The following is a 12,488-nucleotide window of genomic DNA, read 5'->3' as shown; positions in this document are numbered from 1 at the left end:
AGCTAGAAGATGTTGGATTTCCTTGCATAAGAAAATTAAATCAAACTTTTACAATGTACAATGGTTCTAAAATTATGAACAGAAGTGCATATTAATTGGCATTTAGTAATAGAAGAAGCAAAAAAATGACGGAAAGGTGAAGAGAAGGCTGGAAGAGGTAAAGAAATCATTAACTATAGAAAAAGAATAGTCAAATAAAGAATCAGATTGTTTCATAAAACAAAAGGTAGAAAAGACTAAGTATTTCACAGAAGAGTGTAACAGGAATGAAAATGCAGAAACAAGAAACTGGATAATTGGATATGAAAATCAAACCAAAGTACAACCGAAATTCATTGTGTTTCAATATGGAAGTATCAAGGATTAATACGTTGTAGAATTGGTATCAGAGGTTTCGACCACAATTTTAAAAATATACCTAGATTTACATTGGGATAGGAAAATTGTCAATGAGAATATAAGAAATCAAAGCAGGTGTAAGCTACTTGTTTGTTTATACCTGCTCCTCCTCTCAGTGTGTTTGTAGAGTAGAGGTAAAAGATATACACAATATTAGTTCCAGTGAACTCAGATGAAGATATTAATGGAGTAGTCCCATTAATATCTTCATCTGAGTTAAAGATGTTGAAATGCTCTGATACCAGAAATTAAAACCTGTAGAAAATATTGTAGTGAATTAGGGAGTCTCATAGGGACTGTTTTTGCAGACAGGTGGTTACTGATGTCTGACGTCTGAGGTTCCACGCAAGCACAGATAGAAATGACTTGATGTGTGAGCATTGCAGGTGAAGTCCAGACTTCTGCCATGCAATAATGTTTAAAGGGAGGATGCTTATATGAGAATGCTGTTCTTGGACTACATTTCAGCATTCAACACCATCGTTCTATCCAGGCTTGACAAGAAGCAGAGAAACCTTGGCCTTTACCCTGCTTTGTATCCTGGATTTCCTGTCAGATTGCCAGCAGGTTGTAAGAGTGGGCTTCCTCACCGCCAACGCTGACTGTCAATACAGGAGCCCCTCAGAGCTGCGTACTGAGTCCCCTCCTTTACTCCCTGTATACCCATGACTGTATCGCAACCCACAGCTCCAAACTGCTAATTATTGCCAGCGACACTACATTGATTGGCCTTATCTCAAACAATAACGAGGTGGCCTACAGGGAAGAAGTCATTTCTCTGACACAGTGGTGTCAAGAAAACAACCTCTCCCTCAATGCCGCAAAAACAAAGGAACTGGTTGTGGACTTCAGGAGGAATGGAGTTGGGATAACCCCTATTGACATCAGTGGATCTGGGGTTGAGAGGGTAAACGGCTTCACGTTCCTCAGCATCCACATCACTGAGGACCTTACGTGGACTGTACACACCAGCTGTGTGGTGAAAAAGGCACAACAGCACCTCTTTCACCTCAGACGGTTGAGGAAGTTTGGTATGGGCCCCCAAATCCTAAGAACTTTCTACAGGAGCAGAATTGAGTGCATCCTGACTACCTGCATCACTGCCTGGTATGGGAACTGTACTTCCCTTAATCGCAGGACTCTGCAGGGAGTGGTGCGGACAGCCCAGCGCATCGGTAGTTGTGAACTTCCCATGATTCAGGACATTTACAAGGACAGGTGTGTAAAAAGGCCTCGTAGGATCATTGGGGACCCAAGCCATCCCAACCACAATCTATTCCAGCTGCTACCATCCAGGAAGTGGTACCGCAGCATAAAAGCCAGGACCAACAGGCTCCAGAACAGCTTCTTCCACCAGGCCATCAGACCGATGAACTCACGCTGATTTGAATGTACTCTATATTACATTGACTGTTCTATTTATTATAAATTACTATGATTGCACGCTGCACATTTAGATGGAGACGTAACGTAAAGATTTTTACTCCTCATGTATGTGAAAGATATAAGAAATATAGTCAATTCAGTTCAATTATTCAATTTCAAAGGTTCAATTTAATGTCGGAGAAATGTATACAATATACATCCTGAAATGCTTTTTCTTCGCAAACATTCACAAAAACAGAGAAGTGTTCCAAAGAATGAATGACAGTTAAACGTGAAAACCCCAAATTCCACCCCCAACTCCCCCCTCCCGCACTTAAGCAGCAACATGCAACGTTCCCCTTCACCCCCCCCAGCAAAAAGTGCACCGTTACCGAGCACAAGCGTCAGCTAGGCCATAGCAAAGACACAGACCTTGCAGTTACCCCAAAGACTATCACATTTCATCTGGTATTTGACAAACCACAGGTTCTCTCTCTCCATAATAAGGGAGAGGGAGGTGTCCCTCATTTTCACAGTGAGCGGGAGACATAACAACAACCGGCTGGTTTATGATGTTAAAAAGTCTGTTTCATTGCTTTTTATGAGCTTTGTGCCCAAAGATTGCTAAGATCTCAGGCCTTCGGGCATACAGCGAAAGATTTTCCTGCCTCACTGATGACACACAAGTCTCTTGTCATGACACCGCCCATCTCCAGAGCCCCGAGATCTTAGGCTTTTGAATTTGAGCTCGACTCTCAGGCTGAACAACAACGGCCGGTCCTGAAACCCTGAGAATGGGTCCCATTCCTGCAAAGAACCGAAGTCTGCGTGTAACAACAAGGTCAGGGTTTTCAAAGGAACCTTGAAGAGGAAAAATGAAAATAATAAAGATGGAAATAGAGCTGTTTCCAAAGATGCAAGCAAAGGAGTTGCTGTTTAGCGCCATCTTAACTCCGCCTCCAACTTCTATCCAAATTCAATTCAAGGTCAGACTTTTGCCATGCAACAATATGTAAAGGGAGTTCAAGTCAGGCTAGAGATTGCCAAAACGTCACCCCGGGAAGTGATATTGTTTACTTGGAACATGAAACACCTCACTTCTCCATGCATGATAGCATCTTTGCTTAGGATGTGGACTGGCCTTTTAAATAAATGAAGACAAGACTTCATTCATTATTTATCTCTTCAAAATAGTACCTCAGAAATCCCATTATTTCTATGTTTGGTTCTGATATAAAAATGATAAAGACTGCAGCATGAGGGCCTAAACACATACTTATATTACTGATGTTGTCAGCCCTTCTACCTGTAGATTCTATTACTTTGAATTGGAAACCATTCATCACAACTATTTCATAGTAGTTTATGCTCCATATGTTATGAGTCTAAAACCCAGAAGAATTATGACTATTTTTGTTGTAAAATTTGTCTTGCCTTCTGTCTCCTCTGGATCTTAACCTGGAACCTAGGCTCTAGTACCGTAAGTACTTTACTTATTGTGAAATAAAGTTTGCAAGAATGAACAAAAGGCAGCATATCTTGTATGTAACCTCCTGGCAAGCCTCTGGCTCGCTCAGCTCACTTTCATCTAGGGGGAGCAGCCTTCAGCCCCGCCAATCTGGGTAATCAATTTATGTGGATGCTGTGTGATGTACCCCACACTGCCAAATAACAGACAGTACACCATATGCGATTAAATGATTACACTTCTAAGTATTTTTTGGTGATGGGTTAGTAGAAACAAATACAATAAAGGCGCCGAGTCAGTAACTACCAGTTCTGTGCACAAGTAATTCGCTGGAGCTCATGAATCAGGTATCCTTTCCTCCAGTTGATGCCCTCCGGACTCCGCCGGGTCCCAAGCCGCCGCTCGGGGTCTGCTCCGCTAGCCAGCTCACAGCATCTCTCCATGTGCGTCTTCTCTCTTCACCCCCATGGCGCGATCTGTCCAAATCCCGCGCAAACAACAGCTTTCAGAGACACAAGAAAGAATACCATCTGTCCCAATTGGTTAGCAAATGAATACAAATCCCGTTATCACTAATTATAACCCAAACATGCTGCTACAGAGATCCCCTTACATTAGCAGTTAACATTACAGAGAAACAATTTTATTAGCCTTAGAAGTAACATGAAAGAAGAGCCCCTTCCGCCCTCCCCCCACCAAATTTAGTCAAGTCTTCATGATGTCTATATAACTCACCAACCCTTCCTGCAAACCCACTTATCCAATCCAGGTACAAAGCAGTGACATCGCTCCCCAAACAGTAGACTTTATGTCCTGTTCCACAGGTGTTACATAGGCCAACCTATCCGGGAGACTCCTAATCCTCTGAGACCTCCGTAACCCCTAATCTAACCCTTCGGGCTCGAACACTACCGGGAGTACTTCGGGTCTGCTTACCAAATCCTCTCTCAATCTACCACTCAAGCTCCCTGCAACTCGGAGCCCCCTATCTCGTGTCCAGGGCCCCACTTCCTTTCCTTCAGGGTCCTGCTGTAACCCAGGCTGCCCACAGAGAACCCTTCCCACCACACCTGACTCAGTGGGAGAAGGGCCAAAAGTCTCTTCTTCAATCAAGGGGAAGTTAGCGAAAGTCAGCAGGCACCACACATCCATCTCATCATCCTTCGAATCCGTCTTCTTCCCCATTTCCTCGATCGGTCGCTGCTGTTTGGTTTTCTCCAGACTGGAGCACTTGGCCTGGGCTGCCTCTGCAGCCTCTTCAGTCTCCTGTGATCGAGGCATCAGCTTCTTCTTGGACTCCTCCAGCTTTTTCTTCTTAATGACGTCTTCTTGTTCAAATTCTAGTTTTCCCATTCCATTGAGGCTGTCAATGATCATCTTCAGGTCTCCTTCAAACTTCTGCTCCCCTCTCTGTGCTGTCAGTTGTCTGTTGGCCCCAGTGAGGCAGCTTCCTTTGTCTTCCCCAGCCTGCAAGTCTTCCAACTTGTTCTGGATCAATTTCTTCAGTTTCTGCTTGGAATTCGGTTTTTCCGTCTCCACTTCAAACTTGATCCCATAGAGACAGTCACTCAGCTCCTCCACTACCATCGTCTGTTCCAACGCCAGGAAATTCAACTGGTGCGTTGGGTAATTTCTCCAATAATTACCACAGAATTCCACAAATAAACGCAGAACACTCACGAGCTGTGTCCTTCTCCAGACCTGGCACTTGTCCAAAGAAAGTTTTACTTCATTAACCCCTAGTCGCTTGGGATCCCTCACTCACCTCACTTCATAGTCTTCCAAGGTGAATCCCAGTGCTAGGAGATCATCCAAGTACACTAAAACTCCACACAAGTCCACATCCCCCATGGTCTTCCCCATGCCCCGCGGGAAGACTGCAAGAGCTCCCGATATGCTCGGGGACATCTTTTCGGACTAGAAGAATCCCAGGGGACCTATACTGGCCAGCTTCTCCTTGTCAGCCTCACTCATCGGGATCTGGAAACATCCACTCCTCAGATCCAGCACATTAAACCACTTCGCACCACTCAGACAGACCGGCGTGTCTTCCCTGTCTGCAGGGGCCAGTCGTTGCGACCTCTCTCCCACCAAGGTGTCTTCAGCGGTCAACTCCGCCCCCCCCCCCCCCGTGGTATGTCGGAGCATCCACTAAGAGGGTCTCACTCTCAGATAATTCCCCCGGGCTTTACCACCATCGGCTTTCGTTCAAATTTGGTACTGGCCCAATGCTGCTACACACGTCCTTACAAGTAGCTCGAAACACTGGGTGCACAGACAATGCCCCCAAACAGCTCTCACCCACCTCCTCCTTGCAGGCCCCCATATGCCTCCTTGTCAGCCGGATGTTGGTCCCCTCCAGAATCGAAATGCTGTCCGTGTTGACAGTGTCCGGACACATCAGCACTAATGATTCACGACTCGCAGACACCCACACATTGGCCTCCGAGAACTCCAGTTTCACTGACCAATAACGGTTGTCTGGATAATCACCAGCACTGGTACCTCAAATCTCCAGTGCCCTGAAGGTTATCAAGGGTAAGTGCTTCAGAAACTGGTTGTACAGCAACTCGACTGGCGACTCGGTGTCGAGTATGACTTTAGAATAGCTTTCATCCCTCCTTAACAACCCACTGGACTGCGGTCCCACTAAGCTTTCAGGATTAGGGTCTTTTCCTCTCAGGAGTTCCTTGGTACATTGCTGGAAACGTGTTCCCCAAAGCGACACCAGGTAGTTCCTCCGCTGAATCTCCTCTGAGTTTCCTGACACCTCTCTGATCAGCTGAATAACCCCCCTGCACTGCAACCAGTTCAGCTGTTTCTCTAGCCAAAAGAAATACTCTGAAAGCTTTTCCCCATTCTCCCGACTCACATTTGGAAACTCCACCCCGAGCTGCAGTTTGCCCCCAGTAGAACCGAAGGCCTTTTCCCGCGCTTGCCGATAACTGGCAGCTGTCACTATAGGGTCATTGAACCTGACAGTTCTAACAACATCAGCAGCCTGCCTATTCAAACTTCCAACCAATCGCTGTTGCTTTCCCTCAGCTGAGCACTGTCACTCACCTAACAACTGAGAGGTCAGTTCCACCCACGCCTCCGCCCCTTTAGGGGTGGACATTATTCCAAAAACCGGGCGGAGCCTGCCATAGCTGGAACATTTATTCGCAGACACTACCTCCGAATCAGACCATTCTTTCCTCTCTCTCCTAACAGTATGGACAGCCCATGGTCCCGCCTCACCTGGGGCACCAACAAGACACTGGCAGTCCCATCACCATTTCGTCAGCGCTAGTCTGAACTCGAACAGAGACCTCCAGGGTACCAACAGCCACCCCACCCAACATGCATGCAGTAATAACCAGCAATTTCACAGAGGTACACCAACTTTCCGCCCCCCCACCTCCAGCATGCATAATTTAAGCAGGGCGATCACACAGCATCGAACAGAATCAAATCCCGGTCGAGCCTCACAATGTAACCTCCTGGCAAACCTCAGGCTCGCTCAGCTCGCTTTCATCTAGGGGGAGCAGCCTTCAGCCCCGCCAAACTGGGTAATCAAGTTTGTGTGGATGCTGTGTGATGTACCCCACACCGCCAAATAACAGACAGTACACCATATGCGATTAAATGATTACACTTTACAAGTATTTCTTGGTGATGGGTTAGCAGAAACAAATACAATAAAGGCACCAAGTCAGTAACTCTACCAGTTCTGTGCACAAATAATTTGTTGGAGCTCATGAATCAGGTATCCTTTCCTCCAGTCGATGTCCTTCGGACTCCACCAGGTCCTGAGCCCCCGCCCAGGGTCCGATCCGCTAGCCAGCTCACAGCATCTCTCCATGTGCATCTTCTCTCTTCACCCCCATGGCGCGATCTGACTAAATACCGCACAAACAGCTTTCAGATACACAAGAAAGAATAACATCTGTCTCAATTGGTTAGCAAATGAATACAAGTCATGTTATCACTAATTATAACCCAAACATGCTGCTACAGAGAACCCCTTACATCAGCAGTTAACATTACAGAGAAGCCATTTTATTAGCCTTAGCAAGTAACATGAAAGGAGAACCCCTTACATGTATATGCCAGGCTTTCTAAGGGCTCAATAAAGCTCAACCTGTCCTCAATATCAGCCTGTTACATTAAGCTACGCTTTTAGGAACATCCAGCAATCTGTCATATGTATTTCATTTCTGTCTCCAGCATCATCATTCTTGGCAGCACTCCAGCAAGACTGCTCTGAATTTATGACATATTGCTTGCCTTCAGAATCGGTTAGCTTTCAAACCAGACTAAAGAAGTTAATTAAATCATGAGTAAAATATGGCCTCAGACAGCAATGAACCGTCTAACCTGTTAAAGTATCTGCTCATGTACTATGTTATGAAATGGCGACAAACAAGCTGAGTGGTACATTAGACCTTAAAATCCCCTTCAGGTTGTAGTTCCAGTTCAAATAATATGGCATGATACGAGAGCACTTTTTGATGATTCTGTGATGGTGTTGGTAAAAGCACTCAGGAGCATTTCAATTTTATTCTGATTCTTGAGATGATAGAAGCAGGGTTTTGAGTTATTAGTTTATCGAGTTATCCTTGATTAAGAATTAATTTGAATATTGAATTTAATACTGATCAGGTGTTTATGTATAAACACCTTTTTCATAGATTCAAAGTACATTTATTATCAAAGTGTGTTTTTGGTATACAACCCGGAGATTCGCCTTCCCCACAGACAGCCATGAAACCATGAAAACCATGAAGCCAGTTCAAAGAGGAACATCCACCACCTCCCACACCAAAAAAAAACAAATTGAGCAAACACCAGCAAAAAAAATTGGAGTGAAACACAGAATATAAAACACAGATCAAAAGAGTCCAGGCATATTTCAGTTCAACTCAGTGTTTGTTACGTACAAACCACCCCGATACAAATCAACCAGAATAGCAACCAAAAAAGGAACAAACAGAATCTAGAACACATCATTACATGAACTCTTTAAGAGACTCCTGGATGGCTACATGGAGCTTAGAAAAATAGAGGGCTATGGTTAAAGCCTAGGTAGTTCTAAGGCAGGGACATGTTCGGCACGGCTTTGTGAGCCAAAGGGTCTGTATTGTGCTGTAGCTTTTCTATATTTCTATGTAACTCCAAGTCCAATCCACAAACTGCATTGATTAAACCTTGCTCTGGTACCATCTCAACAGCATGATGAAGATGAGAGATAGCTGTTAATGGAATAGTTGTTTACAATTCATGCATCCAATGACATACTTAATCACCATCAAATCAAACAGAGTACAGATTAGGCACAGTAGGAGAAGTATAGCACATTAGCTAAAAGGCCTGATTATGTGCTGTAGTTTTTCTATGGTTTCTATTCCGTGTGCAGCTCAGTGAGACTAGGCAGAAAATGGTTCGGCACAGCCATGAAGGGCCAAAAGGCCTGATTCTGTGCTGTAGTTTTTCTATGGTTTCTATGGTTTTCTAACACCAGCCTTATGAGAAATATTCCTTCATTGCCAATGCCTATGATCATTATTTAACAACATTTCCTACTTAATAATTAATTATTTGCAGTATATACCATAAACTAATCCCACGTAGCATAGTGGTTAGTGCGATGCTATAACAGTTCCGGGCGTCAGAGTTCAGAGTTCAATTCCGGTGAAATCTGTGAGGAGTTTGTACGTTCTTCCTGTGACTGTGTGGGTTTCCTCTGGGTGCTCTGGTTCATTCCCGCAGTCTAAAGACGTACTGGTTTCCAGGTTAATTGGTCTTTGTAAATTGTCCCGAGATTAGGCTACAGTTGAATTGCTGGGTGGCGCAGCCTGTGTTCCTCAGTGCGTCCTATAAATAAATAAATAATCCAGCAGTAAATCTGCACTAAATCAAGCCTTTTCATTGGAACCTTTTACTACCAGTGGATGAGGCATGCTTCTATAACATTCAAACTTCATCACAGCATTTTTTGATGGTTTGCAGTAATTAATCTTGTGTGAAAAGAAACAAAACCCGAGTGGTTGCCATTGTGAGAAGGCAACAACAAGATAACACTTTAGGGAGGCAGCTACTCGTGTTCCGATTTAGCTGAAGGGAACTGCCTTCCTAACATGTATTACTGTGATTGAGAGCAGCAGTCCTTTTTACTGGGGCTTGTCCAAATTTTTGCAGGTTCAAATTTGTTACATTGGCATTGCTTTGGAGTACAATGACTGCACACGAAATAAGAACCACAAAAAAGGCAAAATAAAATAGGCAAATCAGCAATTATCCCATAATGCCAAGCAGTTGCCTTACTTTTAAGAGCTGTGCATGAGTGATATACTGGTATGTAACGGCTGATGATATCCTGATGCTTAAACAAAGGAGGCGTCTTCATACAGCGAATGTTCATTTTAAGATTGTTGCAGAAACCAGAGCTGTGCAGTGTAGTTTTGCAGACATCAATTGTTTCAGTTCTGAATGGCCTCTGACACACACAACGTTTAAATTGCAAAAGAAACAATTATAGTTGAAGCTAGCATTTGTTTCTAATATCATTTCATTATTGAAGTTATACCAGAATGTAAGGCAAATTTTATTTTTAAATTAACAATTAAGAAGGCAAATAGCTTTTTATACCAAGACGACAAAAACAAAATGTTGAAGTATGAAACAAAAGATGAATTGGCACAAATAATTTGCCAAAATTCCAAAGCTAAATGTACTGTGTTACTATATAGACATAATTAGTTAATATTAAATTAGATTAAGTCAAATGACTGTATGTATATTTCATGCTTGCTTTCTCCCAGCAAGTAACATTACTTAATTTTAGGAGGAACTTTCCACATGGAACATTTTGAATTTAATTTGTTCACAATACCAAAGATTGTCACCTAATTTGTTTGAGTTTAATATCCATTCAGAGGATCAAAATCAGGGCTCCTGCTAGAAATGGAGATAAATATAGGTTACTGAATTTACATACTAATTTGCTGTATTTTGAAGTCAGTAGCAGGTTCCACCATCTGCAGCCTCTTTGATTTCTAAATTATCTTCCAGCCTCAGTCTCCCCTCCCCAAATCTGGTTCCACCTCTCCTCTTTTTTCCCACTCTCTCTCTCTCTCCTTATTGGTCTCTACTCACCAGCCATCGTCTCCCAACACCACCCACCTTCCTTCTCCTCCTCCACCTGTCTCGCATCTGCCCATCATCCCCCTCACCTAGTTCTTCCTAGTGACTGCCAACCCCGGGGCATTCCTCTCACTCACCCCTTTGTAATGGCTAGCTCCTCTCTACATACGGTACTCACTCTGATGCAGGTACTTGACCCAAAATATTGGCGTTTTGTTTGACTCCGTAGATGTTGCTTGACCCACCAAGTTCTCCATCAGTTTGACTTTTACTCTAGACTGCTACATCTGCAGTCTCAAATCTTTACCTTGCTTTCTGTAATATGTTTAATGGCTGTTAAAAATCGTGTTCTTTTTTCTTCTTTGCTATGCCGTTTCAGGAATTTGATAATGTGGGTGGTTTTTCGACAGTAATGATGAACTCACCAGGGATTCCTATGAAGTGATGGCTGAAAGCTACAAAGATTAGAAAAAATGTTTGCTGCAGAGATCTCTTGATCTTTGTTTGAAGCTTTATTTGCCAGCAGCTTAATGCAATCCCAAGCCTTTCTATTTTGTTTTAGACTTAAGACATTTGACTAACTTTGTGAAGCCTGAGCAAGCATTTATACAAAGTATAGCTCCAGGAGAAAAGAAAAATTGAATATAGTTGAATCAGTGAACACAAGAACACATGCAGAGGTCTTACTTTATTATTTGTATATCTGTTATTTGGGTAATGGAGTGGAGATACATCTCTACTAAAGGAGGTGTTAGGCACTCCTTCCCTTCTCTAGCCTGCAGGTCACCCTTGGACAAGGGGTAGAACCTGCTTAGCTCCCCGATCAGGGTCACATGGAGCTATGGGAGCAGGTGGTGGATGGTCATACGAGCAGCTGGTCCACATTGTAAGTCCTGGTTTTGCGACCACTGATGCCCGACAGACAATCTCAGAAGAGTATTGTTAATGGCAGGTGCCATCTGTCTTGTAAAGACACTGCCCAGAAGAAGGCAATGGCAAACCACTTCTGTAGAAAAATTTACCAAGAACAATCATGGTCATGCAAAGATCGTGATTACCTATGTCATACGACATGGCGCATAATGAACAATATCTCTTATTTGCAACAGTGTGCCTTGTAACTTACATTGAGTGAGCATAGTTAGGTGACTATTTTCAATAAACAGCAGAAGTAACTTTGGTCCATCTAGTTTACACACAATACTTTTTAATACATTGCAAGTGATATCCTTATGAAATGGAAAATTTTTCCTTTTCTATTTCAACTCTTAAAAAAATAAGCAGGTGACTTATAAAGGTCAAGGATTGGAGAGGAAAGAATCTGATAGGAGAGGAGAGTGAACTATAGGAGAAAGGGAAGGAGAATGGGACCCAGAGGGAAGTGATAGGCCGGTTAAAAAAAAAGGTGAAAGGTCAGAGTGGGAAATAAAGGAGGATTTTTTTTAACGGAAGGAGAAATCGATATTCGTGCCATCAGGTTGGAGGCCACCCAGACGGAATATAAGCTGCTGCTCCTCCACCCTGAAGCATATTACCTAAACTTTTTGTAGATTCCAGCAATGGCATGGGGAGATGAGTGTGGATCCCTGATAAACTTGTAAATGAATCTGCAACCAGAAGGTGTAGAGGTGTGGTTATTATAAAAACAGTTCAACTTCTCTGTGGATCAGGCAACATCCACGGAGAGAGAAACAGCATGCATCTCAACTCAGCAGTGAGCTGAGACGTCTGGACATACTTGATGGATGTCCCCGAAGTTTTACACCAACAGCGACTGGCAGGACAATGCAGGTCAGATTTTCAGTCTGGGCTGTTAGAGCTTCGCTAGTCAATAGCAGACTGTTTTGTGGAGCTGCCACAGTGGCAAAGCAGCAAGGAGAATAGGCAGTTTGCAGTTTGCGCAGTCAAAGAATTAGTGCATTAGCCAGGTCCAGAGTGATCGTCTCTAATACTCTCTGGTTAACAGTTACACCCCACAACATTATTCTATATCAAGGGTAGTTTGCACACCTGTGACCAATCATTTTAACAAAAAATAGAACCACATGGAATTCTTTATTTTCCTTCATCTTCATTATAGCATATTTTTTGTTTGCAAGGTTTTTATTAACCAACAATAAATTCACAGAAT

General features: G+C 43.3%; 2 protein-coding genes across 9 annotated transcripts in view; one reads left to right on the top strand and one right to left on the bottom strand.

Moving 5' to 3' along the window:
* The window catches only part of LOC134358992 (uncharacterized), a 43,669-nt gene extending 36,422 nt beyond the window's left edge, over nt 1-7,247 (bottom strand). Inside the window, exons 1-2 of one of the 7 annotated variants that reach the window (XM_063071758.1) lie at nt 4,169-4,975; nt 3,539-3,734 (exon numbers count right to left, since the gene is read on the bottom strand). In XM_063071758.1, the coding sequence (XP_062927828.1) occupies nt 3,576-3,734; nt 4,169-4,819 (810 nt within the window). In that variant the 5' untranslated portion in view covers nt 4,820-4,975 and the 3' untranslated portion in view covers nt 3,539-3,575. The other 6 variants (XR_010020991.1, XR_010020992.1, XR_010020993.1 and 3 more) reach the window with 6 other exon arrangements.
* LOC134358990 (adhesion G protein-coupled receptor A1) overlaps nt 1-12,488 on the top strand; it is a 608,347-nt gene that overhangs the window by 33,126 nt on the left and 562,733 nt on the right. The window lies entirely within an intron of this gene.

Source organism: Mobula hypostoma, chromosome 19 (genome assembly GCF_963921235.1).
Source record: "Mobula hypostoma chromosome 19, sMobHyp1.1, whole genome shotgun sequence".
NCBI classification, from domain to species: Eukaryota; Metazoa; Chordata; class Chondrichthyes; order Myliobatiformes; family Myliobatidae; genus Mobula; species Mobula hypostoma.
The sequence above is the reverse complement of the archived record's forward strand: the minus strand, read 5'-3'. Positions and strand labels throughout refer to the sequence as shown.